This window comes from Heloderma suspectum, chromosome 3 (genome assembly GCF_057233095.1).
Source record: "Heloderma suspectum isolate Gila_16-S chromosome 3, 16-S_ref, whole genome shotgun sequence".
NCBI classification, from domain to species: domain Eukaryota; kingdom Metazoa; phylum Chordata; class Lepidosauria; order Squamata; family Helodermatidae; genus Heloderma; species Heloderma suspectum.
In genome coordinates, this window is record NC_139460.1 from 121,112,767 (window position 1) to 121,134,233 (window position 21,467).

The 21,467-nt window shown below is 41.3% G+C and overlaps 1 protein-coding gene across 1 annotated transcript in view; it reads left to right on the forward strand.

The window, feature by feature from the left end:
• Positions 1 to 20,033, forward strand: part of CYFIP1 (cytoplasmic FMR1 interacting protein 1) — a 66,791-nt gene extending 46,758 nt beyond the window's left edge. Inside the window, exons 24-31 of the mRNA XM_084844324.1 lie at positions 4,772 to 4,915; positions 7,162 to 7,252; positions 12,247 to 12,377; positions 14,608 to 14,680; positions 16,813 to 16,907; positions 17,548 to 17,786; positions 18,517 to 18,664; positions 18,834 to 20,033. Of these exons, the coding sequence (XP_084700450.1) occupies positions 4,772 to 4,915; positions 7,162 to 7,252; positions 12,247 to 12,377; positions 14,608 to 14,680; positions 16,813 to 16,907; positions 17,548 to 17,786; positions 18,517 to 18,664; positions 18,834 to 18,998 (1,086 nt within the window). The 3' untranslated portion in view covers positions 18,999 to 20,033. The remainder of the gene's footprint in view (positions 1 to 4,771; positions 4,916 to 7,161; positions 7,253 to 12,246; positions 12,378 to 14,607; positions 14,681 to 16,812; positions 16,908 to 17,547; positions 17,787 to 18,516; positions 18,665 to 18,833) is intronic.
• Positions 20,034 to 21,467: the final 1,434 nt, after the last annotated feature.

A 21,467-nucleotide genomic window follows, 5' to 3' on the forward strand; every position in this document is an offset into this window, starting at 1 on the left:
ATTCAGGAGACCAAAAGGTTTCAACATGCAGAACTGAGAGGATCATAAACACTGGTGTTCTGGAATTTAAGTGGGGGAAATACTATTTGAAAACATTACTTGTATTCCTAAGAACAATTTCAAACAATAATGTAGAACTGCTTTAATTTACAGTCAAAAGTTCAACGTCACAAACATTCTTTGTTCAAGCCTTTTCTTATTAAACTTATAAGCCACTTTTTCTTTACATTTTTTAAAAGCAAAACAAAACCTCAGAGAGGCTTACATGGAGTTCCAAGTAGCCTTCCATCCGGGCACTGCTCAAGAATTAACATTCTTGAAGCTACAGTATTGGATGGTCTCAAGCTATTTACATTGTTGCTTCAGATCAATCTGTACTGTTGGAATCATGAAGAATGTGTAAGTGCTTATTTGGAGTGCCTTTTCTCTTTGATTTGAAAAAAGAGGGATTATTTCAAAGTCACAAAGGGAATTTAAGTACCTATATTTTTGATGTTTCGTTCGGCATCTAATCAAACTGACAATTGTTATACATCATTTTCCATAATTGTTGCCTGCTTTTCCAGGCCAAGACAGTGAAAAAGTTATGACACAAAAAGGAGCTTTCAACAGGGCACAAGTACTGTACAATCCAGTATTGTTCATGGAAGAGATAATTTATCTTTGCATCAGTTTTGAGCATCTCATGCAAGATAAACAAGTTTGCTATGCCATATTTACTAATAGCTTGGCAAGTATTTAATACTGCAGTGGTTTCTGCTTTGGTACCCTCAACATAAAGTGATAGTGTAGAACTTGCTAAAATATGACTGTGCAATTCACATCCCTTTTAAATCACTGGGTTGTATCCAGACTTAGTCACACTTAGATTAGATCAGTTGAAATCCATGTGACCTAAGTTAGTCATGGTTGACCTAAGTCCCATTGATTTGAGTGTGTCTTCTCAAAGTATGACTAAGTCTACATCCAGCCCACTAACCTACCCCCTTTGATTTTAAGGGATTTGTATGGCACTTCAGATATAGACTGAGTTCGGATGATCAGCAGGGGAAACAATGCAGCATCGGTTGTTTCCCCCGCCCACACCAGTTGCGTGAATGGGATTACCCTCATTACCCATGCCGTGGGTTGCCATGTCGTCTGAACCTGGCACGGGCGTAGTTCATTCTCACTCACCCTAGAACCCACGTGTTGCAGTATGGGTTATAGGGTGTGTGGAAATAAACTACAGCTCCACCATGTGCTTGGTTTGGATGACACGGCAACCTGCAATGCAGAGCAGGTAATTAGGGTAAAGCTGATCGCATGACCAGTGCATGTGGGGGCAGGGGAAACAACCGATGCTGCATTGTTTCCCTTGCTGATCGTCCAAGCTCACCTATAAAGAGTTTAGCTTTTCCTTGTTTAGTTTCCATATAAATGTTTTTGTTATTGTGGCAGCAAACAAAAACCTCTTGGGGCCAGTTCACAGCATTTTCCTGGCTTCTTTTCCATGCTCATATGCCCATGCATGTGTGAGATTGTGCCACTTGATTCCATATTAGAGCATTGACATTATAAGCATTCTTGCTTGGAGAGGATTCCCCACTTCCAAGTAAAGGTGCCACCGTGTTGCATGTGAATAGTAATACGTATGCAATAACTCAAGTATTTCATGAAGAATAATTCAGTCACTAGAAAGTATTTGGTTTTCAATCATCACATTGAATTATACTTTTAGTCTAAGATAAAATTCTTTCTTCATGAAACAGGATAAAAATATTACATTGCCTATAGTTGACCTTTAGCCTGTACACATTTGGGACCTGTTCTTTAAATCAAGCAGGTGCATAAAACTCCCCTCAAATAAACTTGTTAATACATTTGGAATGCATTATGGATTACTTCATAGTGTTACAGAAGTATTACATGTATTGCTATTGTGGAGGAAAGAGAGGGACCTACCTTACTTAGTTTCAACAGTACAACATGGCAGAGTCAAACTTCATATTATTAAAATACCCCAATAAATTAAAAAAAAAAGTGAGAACTGAGAACTGATTTCTCAAATCACCATTTCTACCATTTCTTGGTAGTTTGTGAATTTTAGGTCTTCAGATAATTTTTCTTCTGTTTTTTTCTTTTTGCTCAAAGCTGAAATACAACAGAAAGAAAATAGTTTATACAATTAAAATTGCCTATTTAAATTGAGTATTCAAGAAAGTAAAGCAAGCACCTGAGAATTGGAGCCAGTTTTTTTCCTGTTTTGATAAACCAACAGTAATGGCAAATCTGTTGTGATTCACCATTGGATTAAACACATCAGATGAACAGACATGCGTTATCAAAGGAGAGGTGCATCACATGCAGAAATGATTGTGTGTTTTCCCTCCAGTTACAGCATTGCTTTGTGCATTTGTAATTCGTTTATTTGTGCTGTTATTTAATATTGCCTAGTTGAACTGCCTTTTTATAGGTAAGATTAAATATATTTGCTGGCTTTGATTCGAGTCTTCAAGATGAGTTTCTCTTCCCTTCCCCACCTTTCGCGCTGTTTTCTTCTCCGCATAGCTTTCAAACAAAACATTACTTCATCTCCTCACTTTCACATACTCACATATGCATATGTTAGAGGTGTATTGAACTGAAATACTGAGGAGAAATGCCATTTGTTATTTATCAAGTTTAAAAAGTTCATACTCACCCTTAGTTTCTCAAGATCCTGAGTCATCAGATATTTGGGTAAAGATAATGACTAGGTCCTTTTTTGAGCAAATAGTTTTCTTCACAATCTGTGGTTGTCAAATTCCCCCAGCCGGTTATTTGGACCAAGTTCTCATTATTTGATACTTGTAGTTCTCTTCAACAAGGATGCTAGCAATGAGGGCTCTTTTGTTACCTTCTTCCTAAATTCATATGCGAGAGCATCCAGCCTTAAGCATTCTGTTGCCTAGGTTTTCTGGGAATGCGGGATAGCCAGCCTTCACTTTCTCTGGCTTCCTGATACAAAATGCACTGCTGGAGTGCTCCAGTTAGATTCTGATTTTGTGTGTCTGGGTTTGCTTTGCTGCTGATGTGGGTGAATAATGTTCTGTTCTTCAGTGACATCATTACAGAACTCTTTGTGTTGGGGAGGGGGAAGCATACCCTTAGAAAGCACATTTGTGCTTTATTCCCTTGTAGCATCTGTCAGATTGCTACTATTAATTCTTCTTCTGTATCTGAATTTACATTTTTTGCTGCAAATGTATGCCTCTTTTAATGTTAGGCTAATATCTACACATAAATAGTTTAACTCTATATTTTGTGTTAGGTTTGTTAAGTGTGAAAAACATTTTTTGCAGAAACACACATTCTTATTGGCATATTCTACATTGCGTTGTGCTTTTTCTATAATCTTGTAATGCTGTCTAGCGAACATCATACCTCTATTTTCTCCAACAGCTTTTCTGCTGTTGAATAGATCTTCCAAAGTTGCATGTGCCACTTATTTGGCAGCATGCTGTAGTTGTTAGTGTGTCAGACTACAACTAGAGAGATACAGGTTCAAACCCCTGAGCCAGTCATTGACTCTCGGCCTAACTCACAGGGTTGTTGTGAGGATAAAATAGGTAAGGGGAACCATATATGCCACCTTGAGTTCCTTAGGGGAAAGTTGGGATATAAATCTAATAAATACAATAAAATAAAACTTAAAAAAATATGTAAAGGGGAAAGTGCTGCTTAAATTCGTATCTTCTTAGTTACATTTCCACATCACTTTATCTTTTTAGAACCTTTTTGTAGCTATTTGAAAAACTTGGCAGTCTTTAGTACAAATCAATAGGAAACCACATGTAAAAAGCGAAGTTGCTGTATTATCTCCCTATCCTCCGACAGCTGGATTGGAAGTGGAGAAAGAATGGGAAATGATGTTTTGTAGCCTAAGAACATACCCAAATGTTACTGAGATCTTTTCTTGTAAATTAAATGTAAATGCAGGTGCCTTTACTAATATCCCTGTATCATGTGTGTGTGTGTGTGTGTGTAGCTATCTACTGCAGTACCAGGGAGTGTGCTATTTCCAGCAAGCATTTTTTACAACTTGATGTTTCAGTCAACTGTTATCAACTAAGAGGATTTATTAATTTTATCCAGAATACGTTTGTGTATGGATTCTCATAATCCACTAGACATCTGCTGTGGTAGATTCTAGGAGGAAAAAAGGACAGTCTGAATTGCTCCTAAAATAACTACAATGCAGCACAGAGGTATCTCTTTGCGTTTCAACATATTTAGGGTCTGTTGATAAAGGTCCAAAATTGAGAAAAGAATAAATAATAATTGGATTGTGGCTACTTTCTTACTTCAAACTTGGTTAATATCTCTTTTGTAGATTGATGAAATCATTAATTAAAGGGATTTTAAGGCTCCAGAAAAGATGTGTTATTTAATGATGGCACTATATATGAAAGCTGCATTTTTTCCAGCATGAGGTGTGAGGCAGCCATGCATAGGATTGGACCCTTAGCAGATATTTTGCTACAAGGTGCACAGAATCCTTTTGTGGGCAATGAAGTTACGGTTCTAATCCAATATTTTCATGCAAAAACTAAAAAAAAGGATAAATAAGGTAAATGTTTGTCTCCTAGAGCTAAGAGCAGAATCACACAAAACATTTACTCAAAAACAGAATACACATATGTATGCTGGCTGGGGAAAGCTGGGTATTGTAGGATTTTTTTCTGTCTAACCATGCATAGGATTGTGCCCTAATTTGATAAATGTGTTTTATGTTTCTGTTCCTCTTTAGGCTTTGAATTTGGCATACTCTAGTATTTATAGCAACTACAGGAACTTCGTTGGTCCCCCTCATTTCAAAGTCATCTGCAGGCTCCTGGGATATCAAGGCATTGCTGTGGTAATGGAAGAGTTATTGAAAGTTGTCAAGAGCCTGGTATGTTGATCCACACACTGTTCTTTATTTCGGTATTGATTTGAATGCAAAAGAAATAGTCACCTGTTGTTCAGTTCAGTGAACATCCAAACCAGACTTGACTAAGGTTTCCCAACGTGGTGCCTTCCCAATGTGTTGGGCTACAACTCCAGTGTGTATTTGGAGAGCACCAAGATAGGAAAGACTGACCTAAACTAGTGGAGGATCATAGAATCATAGGGTTGGAAGGGGCCTACAAGACCATCGAGTCCAACCCCCTGCTCAGTGCAGGAAGCCGGTCTCCCATCCAAGAACTAACCAGGGCTGACCCTGCTTAGCTTGGTGGCTCCTATTTCAGTGGGGCAGTGAATCAGCTCTGGGGTTTAGTCAGAACCAGTCAGAGCTCTAGAGGGGCTATCCAAAGTGCTGAACCCTATCCCCAAACTGGGTTCAGCACTTGGATAGCTCCTTTAGGGTTCTGACTGAAACCCAGAGTGGTTTCACTGCCCCACTGAACTTGGAGCCACCAGCCTCCAAAGTGACACTTCCCTGACTTGGAGTACAGTTTCCCATAAGTGACTGAGGTACAAAGGAAAATATTTGGGAACAGCAATTAACAGTTTTGTGTAAAGAGGCATGAGTCTTAATGCATGATGTGTGTGATGCTTGGAACTGTGTGTGCGCCTTGAATGAAATGAATAATTTTAATACTGGAATGATGAGAAGGAATGCGGAAGTGTGTATGTGATTCTTAGTAGTACTTGAAATTATTTGAAAATGAACAAACATTAACATTTTACCAGGTAAAACTCCTGGATTTGCACAAAGTCCCACGTGTGCTGATGGCATACTTCTTTACTTGCTGGAGCAATAGCTTGGAGACTTGCTTTCTTTGTTCTTCTTTCAAGTCTTCATGAATATTGTTCCTGACAGCTAATTATACGGTGTATAACATCGAAGGCTGAACCTGTCTAGCAGAGCGTATCAGATTTGACCTAGTCTTCAGACCTGAAGGCAAAGCAAGCATTTGGGAGTCCCGTGATGACCTTTGCTGCATCATGTGGCTGATATTTTGTTGGATGCAAAATTAAACTGAAGTTGTATAACAAATTTGCCTCTGAACTCACACACAATCCATTGTAGTGTTTGGCCAAAACTTCTTACAGGCTAATATAAAAATAGTGGTTATTTCTGGCATTGACTTTACTTGTGAACATTGAATTGTACCCAGTGCTGTGTAAGTGGATTTCAGCTTGTGCAAGGGGTCTTCCTTACCCAACCCAGTGCCTCTCCTGGTAGGTGGAGACATCTTGCATGAGCAGGAAGTTACCTGAGCAAACTGTCTCTGCCTGATTTTGGCCAGTTTCTCCCCTCTCCCTGCAACTCTGGGCGCTGTTTTCCAGGTCTTTCCTGAGGGTTCCCCAACTCTCAGGAGAGGCCGTTAAGGTGGTTCAAGAGGCCTGCAGTGGGGAGGAGGGGGAAGAAAGGTCCATGCCACAAGCAGAAATAAGTGAGGTCTTTTCATGTGTAAATGATGTACATAGTGGAGTCTGCCAAGAGATGGAAACCTTGGAAATCTAGAATTTAGTAGAGCAACATAAGAATTTTGAAGAAGAAACTGTTGAGGAAGCTTAAATTTTGAAAGGAAACATATTTTAAGATATATTTTCTACCAGTTCACTTTGGAGCTCAGTTTTAAAGAATATGTAATTAGTGTTGCATCAGCAAAAATATTTTCATTTTCTTATCAACACAATTAGGAATCAGGAACAATCTGATACATTGATTTTGCTGCATAAGTATTTTCTAGATCCATGAAGGATGGATAGTTTAATCATATGCATTGTCCCATTGTTTTCACTGGGGATTGTTTTCATGTAAGTTTCCAAGGGATGGCAGTCTTAACCAGCTAATCTGCATAGCTTTCATGCCATGCAGCTTAGTCTAGTACCACTTATGTAGCAGTAAAGCCTACTATACCCAGTTTCTCTTGGTACACAAATATACCTGCATGTAGGGACAAATACAAATACACTGCCACATGAAAGGTTGTGCTCATATCTGTTTAGCCTCTGCACATTTGGAAGCAGGGTTCACATATGACAGTTTATACATTTTTGTGCATGTTCATGTGCGCACACAGAAATGTTATGATGTGTGAAGTAGCCCCAGGATGTAAGGAATACAAATATATCTGCTTATGTATCTTGCGTATCACAACCTGACTTGCCTTTCTTCAACATCATTAATCATCTGTGTTCCTGTAGTTACAAGGCACAATTCTTCAGTATGTGAAGACCTTAATGGAAGTGATGCCAAAAATCTGCAGATTGCCCAGACATGAGTATGGCTCCCCAGGTAAGTGCTCTTTAGATCATGCTATTCCAGTATTAAGAGGTGATTTTGTTTCTTGGCTTTAATAAATTATTTAATAAACAATTCTTTTGACATAGTCATGCATCTGGACAGTGTGTTTGTTTATTTATTTATTTAAAACATTTGTGTACCGCCCTGTGTCATTAAGATCTCAGGGCAGTGTACAGATAAAATCAATTTAAACAGTATAAAAGCAATAAATAATTTAAACAGCTAAAACATATTAAACCATTAAATAAACTAATAGGAATTAAAATCTAAAACAATAAAACAGTTAAAACTATGTGCTCCTTTAGGAAATGTGTTTAGCCCTTAAAGGCTTTGGTAAAAAGCCGTGTTTTTACTTAGTGCTGAAATGAAACCAATGTATGCGCCAATTGGGCCTCCAAGGGGAGGCCATTCCACAACAGAGGTGCCACAGCAGAGAAGGCCCTCTCCCACATCCCACGCACTGGTGGGACGCAGAGGAGGGCCCCTCCAACAGATCTCGGGCATGCATACATAGGGAGAGGCGCTCCCTCAAATATCGAGGTCCCAAGCTGCTTAGGGCTTTAAATGTCATCACTAGAACCTTGAATTCCAACCAGAAGTGTATTGGCAGCCAGTGCAATTCCTTTAAAACTGTTGTTATGTGATCTTTATGGGGTGTTCCGGTCAGCAGTCTAGCTGCTGCATTTTGCAGTAGCTGCAACTTCCGAGTCATCTTGAAGGGCAGCCCCACGTAAAGTGCATTGTAAACATAATCCTGAAGTACAGTATTTTTCATAGAACACAACACAGTAAAAGATTGGGGAGTTACCAGCACATGCACTATGGTGGCTAGGATATCGCTGTCCAGGAAAGGCCATAGCTGGCCGATCAGCCGAAGGTGGCCCCAAGTACTCCGGGCCACGGAGTCCACCCAGGACTCCAGCAACGGGAATGGATCTCCCAAGCTACACACCTGCTCCTTCAGGGGGAGTGCAACCCCGTCCAGGACAGGTTGCTTACCTCACTGACCCTGGAACCAGTGTGTTTTCAGACTTCCTCCAAATATATTCTGTAGGCAAAAGTTGTCATAAAAAGGTGTCATAAATTGACACTTCTTTTGAAATACAGGGATCTCTGGTCAGTGCGACAACAAATTAAAAACTTGGGGTAAAAGATTAGGTTATGGAATAAAAGTCGAGCCCTTCCCAGTTACCCTTACCTCCCCCCGCCCCCGCCCAGCAACCAGTCTTTTGTGGCCTTCCTGCATCTTTTGCTGCCTGGTTTTAATCCCCCCCACTCCACATGCACTTGCCTCTTCACTGCTGTCTTGCCAACTTCACACAGCCATTTCTGCCCCTTGGTGCTGCCCGAGGCTCCCCCACCCCAGGTTTTCTTTCCTCAACCCCAGCTCAAATTCTACAGTATAAATAAGCTCTGTATAAAACAAAGGTTGCCTGTCTAAATAGAAAATGTTTTGCTGTGTTGTGTTCTATGGAAACTACTGTACTTCAGCATTATGTTTACAATTTATCCAGGTATTTATGTTTTTAACTGCTGTAATACATACAGTACACACAAAATATGTCCACAGCACTTTCACAGTGCCCACCCTATGGCCTAGCTTCAGGTACTTCTCTCATAGTCTAAACTCAGGTGATTTGGAATGTATATCATATTTGGATAAAAATATTTTACAGCTAAAAAGCTAAAGAGGGAACAACACTATTCTGCCTTCATTATTTTATGAATTAATATTTCCTCATTACATTCCACTTTCTTGGAACTCCATGTCTTCTGGCCCTTTTCCTCTTTGCGTCATCTGTCCATCCTGTTTTCAGGTCCCTCTTTCCCAATGGACTATTGACTGTGGACTGGTTTCACCCCAGACTCCCAAGTGTGAAAAACATCTGTAAACATTTTTGCTTATTTCTTGTCTTCTGTGGAAGTGGGAGACAAGGTACTACAGACAAGTGATTATCTTGGCATCTGGGATGATGATACAGTTCAAAGCTTGATTTGTTCAGGAGATGTGCAGATGGTGCTATAGCCTTTTAACACGAATGGGCCTAGTAGAGGAGCTGCTCTGGGATGCCACTTCAGAAGAATAATCTTTGATGAGCCATTATTGTTTGACTGTGATTATAAAACGTATTCTCTCTATCCCTGAGCATCACCTCCGCAATTTTTGTTAATGCAAATGAATCACTGCACTTGTTCCTGGCTTTGAGAATCTCTTATTCTCTACCTCTCTCCCTGCTCCCCAATATTACTCAGTCTTATTAGAGCGCACTTTAACTTAAATTACATTGGTTTTTGCATCCTATGAGATGCTTGACTCTCATTACCAAGGCTTAACTTGAGTCAAGGGTATATCGAATGCAGTGCTCCTTGTGTCTCTTGCTGAGCTGATTAATTGCCTCATTAGCCATTTTTAAAAACGTGAGGGATTTGCTTGTTAGGGACCCTAAAATCGGGCGATGGAATTTTTTAGACAAAAGTCACACTAGTTGTTGTGAGTATAATGGGGAATCAATTAAATAGAAATAAAACTCTGCACTCCCCATCTCCCAATCTCTTTTTGATAGTGTGATTGCAAGGAAGAAGAGAGAGCCAGTGTGGTGTAGTGGTTAGAGTACTGGACTGGGAATTGGGAGATCTGGGTTCTAGTTCCCATTCAGCCGTGAAGCTCGCTAAGTGATTTTGGGCCAGTCTCTGACTTTCACCCTAACCTACTTCACAGGGTTGTTGTGAGGATTAAATGGAGAGGAGGAGGGCCATGTGAGCCCCCTTGGTTCCCTTCAATGCACATGGAATATAAATGTAGTAGTAGTAATAATATGCCGTAATCTTTACTGAGAGGTGATGATCCAGATTGTGACAGATTACTAACAGTCTTCAGTCTTCTTTATCCCAATTCTCATTTAATTTATAGCAGACTTAGCAAGCGACAAATTTCTAAATAGTTTTGCATTATTTTGGCCTTCTGGGTATCACATTTTTGCTCCTGATTATCATGGCTGTCTTTCCAGCAACTTTCTATGAAATACTGTTATCCATAGCCCCATTTTCCTAAGATTTTAAACTTGGGAGAAAGGTTATTTTAGTAAAACCCATCCATATAGTTCATGTACAGAAGCGATGACTTATAATGCAGTGGAAGGCAAAAATTCCTCATGTTGCAGCCAGTCCCCATCTGAAGCTAAACCAACTTGATGGTCTGGTTCCCTCAATCACTGTGGCTTAAACAAGCCACGGTGGCTTCTTTAAGCTGTGGCAGGTGCCGGTGCATGGTGAGTGCCATTTGTTTAATTACCCACCTAGGCGTGGCTTGTCATGCCATCCAAACTCGGGCGGCATAGCTTGTTGGGAGGGGGAAACAACCCTCAAATAACCCATGGCTGTTGTTGGATTATTTGAGGGTTGTTCCCCCTCCAGCAAGCTATGCTGCCCGGGTTCAGCCAGCACGACAAGCGGAGCCCAGGCAGGTAATTAGGCAAATGGTGCCTGGCACACGCCATGGCTTAAACAAGCCATCGTGGCTTGTTTAAGCCATGGTAATTGGCTGAACTGGCTCCTTGTGTCAACACAACAGAGAATCCTCAAAGCCATGGTTTGGCAGATTAGGCACAAGCAGCTGTGAGCCTTGGGCTTGTGTGCTTCCTCCCCTCCCCTTTCTCCTGCATGTAAGGAGCAGTGGAAAGTTCTGGTTTTGGAGGATCATCTGAATGTGAGCAGAGTATTGAAAAATGTCTAGCTGGCCCACATCCAATTTACCTGATTTTCCATTTTTAGGCTAAACCATCTCCAGTATCTTGGAGAATGAGGAACCCCTAAATCAGGCTTCCCCAACCTGGTGCTCTCCACGTGTCTTGGGCTACATCTCCCAGTAGCCCAAGACACTAGTAGCCTGAGGGCTGATGAGAGTTGAAGTTCAAATCATCAGGAGGGCTCCAGGATGGGGAAGGCTGCCCTAAATTCTTACCTGGAAAAGTAAACTCTGCATTTTAAACCAGGCTTATCAAGGCAATCACAGGCCACTGACAGTACATGGTGACCTGCCTTGACAACCCCTCTGTTTGCAGTCCTAGGTGGGCAGCAAAAATTCGAGGTTGTTGAATCCCTGGTGGGCCACCATACATATCTGCCTATTTGGCTTGGGGCAGAGGGTCATTCAAAGGCTTATGAGAGGTTTCCCATCAGATTGTGGGGAGGAAGTTTCTTAGGCTTAATTCCTCTTTTGACAAACTGTGTTTATGGAGTGTGCAGAGGAGTATCAGGATCCCTGGGTCTCTATTGCTTTCTTGCATCTGGATGGATTGTAAAAGGTGCACTAGATGGCTAGATAGCATCACTGATGCAATGAATATGGACTTGAGCACGCTCCGGGAGAGAGCGCAGGACAGGAAGGCCTGGCGTGCTGTGGTCCATGGGGTCACGAAGAGTCGGACACGACTGAACAACAACAACCATGTACATTCCAACACACTAATTAATGCACAACCCTTATCCCATAAAATTGGAGGCAGAGGTTGCACCTTTCCCAAATCTGAAAACCTGTCAGTTATCAAATCTGAAAACACTTCATCTTTAACCTAGAAAACTGAAGAAATTATGTAGGCAAATCTGCTTACTAATCATGGTTCCTTTGGTTTTCCTGGTACAGCAATTTGTTTGTGGGTATACATACCCGGAGTATGACTCTAATCCAGAACCTTTGCATGTACTCTGATGTACACTCCGATTTCTTGTGTATGGGCTGCCCAGTACTCTCTAAGGACTGGACGGCCTTTGCTAGTGAGGAAGCTCCTTATATCCTCTTGAGTTGCCAAAGCCAATCCATATTGCAGTCTCATGCCTACAGCTCAATATAGCCCCTGTGAGCTACAAATGTATATTTGCAACATGCACATTTACTGCATCGCTTCCTCACACCCAAGCTTGTCACAGGAGTGATTTATTTTAATTTCCGCAATATCTCTTCCATCTTCCCAAACCTTATCCCTCAGGTATTCTGGAATTCTTTCATCATCAGCTGAAGGATATTGTTGAATACGCAGAACTGAAAACTGTGTGTTTCCAGAACCTGCGAGAAGTGGGAAACGCTATTCTCTTCTGCCTCCTCATTGAGCAGAGCTTGGTAGGTGGTGGATTTGAATCTCTGTGCACCTTCAAACGTAGTTTTAAATCGTACTTGTGGCACAAACTCTACTATAAGGGGCAAGTGTGAACTCTCCAACCCTTTTTAATGATTGCTTTGGAAATAACCTTTTGAGGAAGAAGTAGGGGAATGCTCTAGAATTTGTAGTAAGAATTCAGGTGCAAAATGACAGAAGTGTAGGCTTTTTATATTTCTAAAGAAGAGTTCTGTTCTCATGATGCCCCCTGGTGCTCAGTTTAGGAACTACAGATACTTTGTTTTTGGAGAAGCATCTGTGAAATACTAGAAAAGTAGCCTTATGCTACTTGGGGGAAGAGGGAATTTGCAGTAGCAGCCCAGAGCACAAGTCTGAAAATGGGATAAGCCGTATATAGGGCTTTCCACGGCATCTACTTTAACGATCCTTAAGGCTGCAATCCTGTACGTCAGGGGTGGGCAACTTCGGGAGGTCCTACAGCTGTTTTCAGCAGGGGGTGGGGGGCAGAAACTGCTGTGGGCTGCAGTCCTGCTATGATGCCCTGTGAAATTCCTCAGAGTGGTGGCAGCATTTGCTGATTTGCTGCTGAGTTTCCACAGTAAAGTACTGTGGAACACTACAGTAGCCAAAATTAGTTTGGATACAACGCTGCAGTAGTGGGGCTGTCAGGGCTGCATCCAGTCCATGGGCCACATGTTCCCCCCCCTCCTGCTATATGTGTTTACACGAGACTAGGCCCCATTGAACTCAGTGGATCTTACTTCTGAGAAGACATGGCACTGTAAATTGGGGATATTTCTAGGGACCAGCCATCTATGCTTGAAGAACATAGATTGAATTTAGTAGTTATAAATATATGTGTATAAAATACATATTAACTGTTATGAAAGACACAGCATAATATCAAGAATCTGTAGTTTGGGGGATTGGTGGGTGGATTGCAGACAGTAGTTAGGAACACGTAGTCTCAATCTGGACTTTAAACCAGCCTTCCCCAATCTGGTGTCCTCCAGATATGTTGGACTAGAACTTGCGTACAACTTACAGGAATTGTAGTCCAACACATCTGGAGGGGACCAGATTTGGGAAGGCTGCTATACACCATATTCTCTGATTTGGAAGTTCTATCAAGCCATGTTTGGACCAGCTGTGTTTCTCTGTTGTGGGGAGCAGGAGGAAAACCGTTGCTGCAAATGCACAGAAGAGCTGTTTTTATAATGTGTATAGCCTTATCCTAAGCACAGACATAGAAAGCAAGTTCAGGAACTAAGCCCTGACGCTACCTGGTGTAGACACTTCACCTTCATTTTGTCTAGCTGCTGTGTGCAGTTGAAATTTAACAGACCCCTCTGAAGCAGTGTGTTTCATGAGTGTTTGTTAATTTCCTTGAACTAATTACCTATTGAATTACTTATGTTTTGAAGATTGCTTTAAAATGGCCCAGGCCCCACCATTACTTGCCTGGGTCTTTGAACTGTTCCTCTTGTGGGAGCTGTCCTTGAGGAGATAATGGATTATTATGGGAATAATATTTATAAAAATAAAAGCATGACTCATTGCTTGGTTCACATCTCTCCGTCTGCCACTTGAACACTGACAATTACTCATTTGCATTAGGCTATTTGATAAACTGTGCACTGTGTTTTGACTATTCTGCTTATAGAACAGGCTACCTCTTCTAGTGAAAAGCTAGGTTTATTGTGAATCCGAGGACTGAACCAGATGTAGCTTGGGAAATCCATAATTGTATTTTGCAAGTTAAAAAACAGCTACTCTAATTTTGATTGGTGCAGAAAAAAAGAAATCCCTTTTCTCTGCACCATTTTCCTGATCAATTACCTCCCTGCTGAAGCTGCTGTTATCCCCACAGCAAAATAAATGAATAAACCCAAGCATCATATAGATGCCTGCTTTCTTTATCTCTGCTATGGGGTAACATCTTTAGAAGGAAGATAAGAAAACAGCATGAGGCAAACAGGTTCCCCTTCTCTGATGCTGGTGCTCCGATCAAAATTAGAGCCCTCTACAACAGTTTTTCACATTCAAAATGGAATTGGGAGATCCAAATGCAAATCTCCCAGGCCATATTGGTTTTGGCCTGAGGATCGTGCTGTAGCCAAATTGCTCGTGAAAAGGGAGGTTGCAGCAGCACAAGCTGCCTCTGCCAAGTGCTTACTGATTGTATTGGTTCTCTTGTGTGCTGCTGTGTGTTGAGTCTTGTCTTCATTACAGTCACTGGAGGAAGTGTGTGATCTGTTGCATGCTGCGCCATTCCAGAATATTTTACCAAGAGTCCACGTCAAAGGTATGTGTTTTTACTATGACCCACCAACTGAATACTCACCATGGGCTCAGTAAATCTCTTAATTGTGCAGCCTGCATGGGGACTGCAGAAGTGGCGGGCTAACCATAACCTGTCCTGTAGCTAACGAGGCACAGCATTAATTTGGTAAGTTACAAATTGTGCAGGCCTGCTGTGAAGCATGTAGAGTGAACAAGCTAAGTTTTCTGAACTGAAGTCATTGGAACGAACTAGGTGTTACAGTACGTACGCTGGAGGAAGTGGTCAGCACTTTTTGTGACTTGAACACTTCTGGCTCATAAAGCTTTTATTTTCAGCACAGCTTGTTTTGTTGTTTCTCCAGTCCTTCTCATTGCCAGCCGCAGATCTTGGTGGTTGCTTTTCACCCATAGCATTCCCACATTCCCACTAGTTTGCAAAATGAAATTTCAACAGCTTAAAAGCAGCCTATTGAATTTCAGTACACAGCCAATAAATTGGCTGGGATCTTTGCCAGTTGAGTTCACCCACTTGCAACGGATTATTTCCTCATCACAAATGATGTATAAACCAAATGCCTATTAAAAACTTTTAAAACAAGTTTTGCTGTACATAAAATTCCATTCCCTGGAGTCTGGCATTTTCAGTGTGATAAGGTTTATCTTAATTGATTTTAATGTGTGTGGGAACAAAAGTATGTTTGAATACAACAGCTTTATTTTAGGAGTGAAATAAGTAGCTCCTACTGCAAGTGTTCTGCCATTAGTTTTTTTTTTACACTTGAGTGTACAAAATATGATGAAGGAATACATCAAATAAAATCCAGGCTGAAGCAAATGGAAATCATTTTGGCCCTCTTATCTTTTCTTTAACTTGAGCACCAGGTCCTTTCTGGCTGCTACTTTTATTTGTATGTGTTAGGTGTTTTTGATGGTGTTTTTTTATTATTCTATTTATAGCCCACCCTTTTTCCCCTTGTCAGGAACCGAAAGCAAGTTACATAGCCCTCCTCCTCCTCTCCATGTTAACCTCACATGGTCTGTGAGGTAGCTTAGGCTGAGAGTCAGTGACTGGCCCAAAGTCACCCGGTGAGCTTCACCCAGATCTCCCGAGTCCCAGTCCAACACTAACCACTACACCACACTGGGGGGCCATCTACATGGCACCTCTTTCAATGTTCACACTGTCATAACTGCACAACATTGCAGCTGCAAACTAGCTTCTGCTGTGGTACACGCATGATTTACTGCGGACTTCTCCAACGGAAAAATCGACTGTGCCTTGACGCATGGCAGTTAAAGCGAAGTAAACGGCGGCAGTCACTCTGCTCTTTTTTTACCATTATATTTAAATGCGTAGCTGCTTGAGGGTGGGGGTGTGACACTTCACGTTTTAGTGGCTGTTGTGTATTTTAGGGGTTCTTTTGTGTCTGTCTGTTCCTCTTTGGTAAGATGTGGGTAGTCTGCTCCTTCGTTACCATGCCAACTGTTTGTACACAATCACAGCAGCAGTCCTCCAGCCCCACACTCTTGCAATGGTTTGCATATACGAACGGGCGTGCCCATGTGAGAGCTACGTGCCTACCCATCATTCCAAAATGGATACCTCTCTGTTACTGCACAGCTGCAAAAGAACAGGGAAGACCAGCGAGGAGTGAAATGAAAAGGCCTCACAGAGTGATGCAATCACTAAGCATGCCTACCCGACACCCACCGCAAACTGCAAAGTCAGTTTGAGGAAGGGACAGACAGCTCAGCAACCACGATAAGCCCACAGCAAGCTAAAAAATTGCAGCAAAACACCTCTGCAGAAGTCCTCATTTCCCCTGTGAAAACCACGGTTAGGCTGCAAAGCGGTGACTGTGTTGTATATCCTGAAGGTCCTTGGATCGCAGCAGTTGCAGAGTAAAAGGTTCATGTAGATGGGGCCTGGCTCTCCTAAATGCACACCAAAGGCTCAGTAAATCTCCTGATTATTAGGCTTTGTTATGTTTGCTAGGTTTTGTTGTTGTTAGCCTCTTTGGATGCCTAACACAGAACGTCGGGATACAAAATAAAGTAATACAAGGAATACATAGTAATTAATTAGAAAAATCGAAAGGTATCTTTGTTTTAAGCACTATATCCCTGTTAAAGAACCACTTTGTCTCTTTCTAGAGGGTGAAAGACTTGATGCTAAAATGAAGAGACTAGAAACAAAGTATGCTCCACTCCACCTTGTCCCACTGATTGAAAGACTAGGAACACCTCAGGTACAGCTTTCACTCTTTTAATAGCAAAGCCGTATTATGCCAAAATTTCACAATACAAAGAACAGGAGACCTTGGCATCTCCTGTTGGTACATGATAAGGGTGGATACAGCAGCTTTTAAGGGTGAATAGCCAATTGCCAGGAGACAGTGCCAGGGTAATATTTTAGATGGAGTAGAGAAACCTGCTGAGCATAGGATTATCACGCAGGGGACTCAGTTCAAATTTCAGGGAGCCAGCTGGCATGCTCTGTAACCTTTATCAAAAGCCATTAGTTCTCGTATGATTCACTGAACAAAGTAGAGAAAAGCCAGAGGTGCTTTCAATCTGAACTGTGATAGAATATTAATTTCCAGAAGAAAATGGCTCTCTTATTTAGACTGCATTCTTTTTGTGTGTGAAAGAGATGCCTTAGATCACTTTTGGAGCATTGCTGAGTGGTTGATTGTTAGTATCTTGTGACATTTTGTTTGAGAGTTTCTCATCTTTTATAGTGAGAATGACTTAGTTTCAGTGTGCAGACTCAGAAGTGGCGAACAGATATTTCCATTAGTGTACTTTAACGTTTGAGTTAGACTGATCTGCCAGTTCTGCAGAGCTAACTCCTGGTTTCTGCCTTGTCCTCTTTGGTTGCAACGGTAGCAAATTGCCATAGCAAGAGAAGGAGACCTATTGACCAAGGAACGCCTCTGCTGTGGCCTGTCTATGTTTGAAGTCATCTTAACCAGGATCCGGACCTTCCTTGATGACCCCATCTGGCGTGGCCCTCTTCCCAGCAATGGTGTGATGCATGTGGATGAATGTGTGGAATTTCACCGTCTGTGGAGCGCAATGCAGTTTGTGTACTGTATTCCTGTGGGGACACACGAATTTACGGTGGAGTACGTGTCTGAGTTCTTACTAAGGCTGTATATTTAACCATGCTTTTATTGTTTTCAAGCAGCTAGACATGGGCATAACCAGGAAAATGATGTGATCAGTTCAGAGCTTTTGAACACACAGCAAATAGAGAAAGGAAAGGACCAGTAGTATTAACAGTGCTGCTGGGAAGGGCCTCTGTGGTGTGAGCACAGATCTAATGTCTTACTCAAATGTTAGATGTGTATTTTAAATGCTTTTCAATCAATGTAGCAGTCCTAATGTAATCACAACAATGGTACTGTGACTACTGCTATGATTCTCTTTGTTTCTCAGGTATTAGCCCTATAATATTTCTCAAGAAATCTGCAATCTTTTTTTTTTTTTTTTAGTATATCTTGGGTTAAAGTTTTGTTTCAGGTTCAGCAGTTCTGTTATTGCCAGTTCTTCAGAACTAGGGGAAAATGAGGATGGTAAACTCAAGCAAAGGCAACAGAGCACATGGGATGGTGTTATTTTTCCTAGCCAGTAAATACTATAGCTTCTGCTTGTGTTGTAGCACTTGTGTTGTAGAGAAACACCTTGGAATAATTAAATAAATAATTCCATTTACTTACCTGGACCTATAATAATAAATTCATCTCAAGTCCAGAAATCTTAACATAGCATGTTTGTGTGTTTTCAAAGTCCAAAGTGTTGTGCTGACTTGTCCAACCACATACCGCAATGTTTCCTATACATTTTATTTCACAGACAATGTTTTGGAGATGGGCTGCACTGGGCTGGCTGTATGATTATTGTTCTTCTGGGGCAGCAGCGTCGATTTGATGTGCTGGATTTCTGCTACCACTTATTGAAAGTACAGAAACATGATGGCAAAGATGAGGTCATAAAGAATGTGGTATGTTGACAGAGGCAGGGCCTATTTCCCATCTTGTCTGTCTGTCTGATTCTAACATCATAGCAACCCAAATTAATGGCTACATTTCTCTCAGTTTCATCTGTCAGAGAAATTTACTATGGCAAAAGTATGGTGTGGCCTTCCTAATTGTACAATTTTGGTTTTGCAGCCTTTGAAGAAAATGGTTGAGAGAATCCGAAAGTTCCAGATCCTAAATGATGAGATCATCGCTATATTGGACAAATATTTGAAATCTGGTGATGGAGAAGGCACACCAGTGGAACATGTCCGCTGCTTCCAGCCTCCTATTCACCAGTCTTTGGCCAGCAACTAGAAAAGATCTATGTTCCGCTCCCCTTTGGATACAGTACACAGGGCCTCATGTTGCCAGACTAAATTTGGTGGCTAAGGAAGTTTGCCTTGATCTTCACGGTTTTCCAGTATTGCCTGAACCTTCCGAAAGGAGGTCTTTAGTTTTGTTTCCAAGCACAATAACTGTACACAATTCTCAGTTTTTTAGACTACTTTTTATATACTTTTGATAAAATGCTTTGGAATGCAACCTATTTTTAGTCTTAAAATTCTTTGCATTTCTCCAGTTCTTGTAATCGTTTTAGAGTAGTTTGGTGTATGAGGTCTTCACTTGTCCAACTATTAACAAAAATGAAAATGTAACATGTGTAGTAGGGGGGTGTTTCTGTAATTTTCTGTATAAGGAAAACATTTGATACTGTTCAGCTAACCTTTAAGGATAACTCGTTTTGCAATTCCATATCTTTTAATCACTGGAATGTTTTCTCTAGGAACCTCTGTGGCCCCAATATGTAATCAGCTTTGGAAATAAAGGTTTTAAGGGGAATTTTAAAAACAGATTTTAAGGGGAATTTTAAAACAAGATGAAAGCAATTAATGGTTTTAGTGTGTCAAATTTATAGGGCCAGTTCAAATATTTAAACTTAATGACTTGTCCTTGTTGGCATTGGAGGCATCCAGCTATGGGTTAACAATTCCTCCTGCTCAGAAGGCAGGAACCATGTGACTTGTTGCTTTTTAAAGCTTCTAATGTAAAATAGGGAGATCTGAGTCCCATTTTCCACATCACATTGGAAGCAGACAAAGCAGCAGCATGAGTCACTCTACATCTATATATAGGGCACCCCTTGGTTTGATAGATACTTAACAGTTTAGAATTATACCCTTTTCAAGGTTTGTTTGTTCATTCTTAGAAAGGGACTCTGTTACCTTCACAACACCTAGATCTTTGTTGCCAAGCTTTGAGAATATTTATAATTTTACTTTTGTGAAACATGGTTCACTAGCTACAACTACTTCTGAAACTAAATTCTGAATTAAAACATGTTAAAGACAACTATGGATGGTAGAATATTGCTTGATGTTTATCATTTGCCTGCATGTAAAAGTCACTGTGTTCTCAACTGTTGATCCAGTGACAGGAAGAGGTCTTTGCAAATTGTCCTTTTACAGAGCCTGCGGCTCTCACAGGCATAATTCCTGTATCTAATCTTGTCCGTTTGTGTATGTTAGTGTGGGTTCTAATCTTGAATTAATCAGAATTCGTCGGCCACATTGCAGCCCCAATTTAAGGTCTAACAGGTAGGTTTAATGCAATCCAGAGATGGAACTCCCAACAGCTTCCTTCAAGGTTAGAAGGGAAAACTAAATTCACTAGAACAGGAGCTGGGAATGAATGTGTTGCCCTCCAAATGCTGCTGGACTGTAGCTCTCATCATCCCTCACCATTGGCTATGCTGGTTAGAGCTGATGGGAACTACAGTCCAACTTCGGAGGGCCACATTTCCCACCCCTGAACTATGGCATCCTTCTCTGTCCAAACTATTGTAGTGCACGAGGCTGCCTACCCCTGCTGTAATATAACCTCCAGGCACACTTGCATTTAAAGAATCTCTCCATAGCACTCACTGCAGTCCTGTCTCCTCAATGGCAAGAGTTTCTTTGCCTTAGAAGGGGAAAGGTGAGGGTGCAGCTCTTGGCAGTGATCTGTGTCAAACATTTGCCCCATCCCTGTTTTTGGGAGAGCAATAAGTCTATTGGCTGCAGCTGTAGTTCTAGGAAAGAGTGGCATAATCTATCTACCCAACTAGCCCTGACTAGGAGCTGATGTGGAAAGGATGGAAAGAGAATGAAGACAGCAGTGGCAGGTGCCACTGCTGCCATTGAAGCAGAGAGAGCTGAAGGAAGAGATGCAGCCAGCACCCCACTTACAAGGGCTTGATTGTTCATGGTGTGTTGACTTATCACACTTACAAGCCACAGTTCTAAGTTCAGATATTCTGATCTTGCTTCTCATGAACTCACTAGTTGGCCTCAGGTAAGCCTCTCCCTCAGCCTTCAGTCCCCCCTCCCATCTGCAATAGGGGGAGTATTGACTTAAGTTACAGTGTTGTAAGGATTACAACTTCATAATGTATGTGAAGCACTTTAAAGACTTGAAAGCACTCTACAAATGCCTAACCATAGCTATTTAGTTAAAAGAAGTTTTCACTTTCTTACTCATATATTTATGGGGTGTAAGTGCAGGAAGCACACAAGCCTAAGGCTTCTTGTTCTAGCACTAAACTTTGGTTATATCTATTTACAAAAATGCCTATGTATTAGATTAATGCATCATATATAAATGTAACTTTTTAGGCCAATGGTATTTTTTTTTAAAGTGACATTTGCAAGCTGGATGTTGATCCTGCCCCACAGGGAGGGGCTGAGGCTAAGTGGTAGGGCACATGCTTTGCATGCAGAAGATGCCAAGTTCAATCCTTGGCATCTC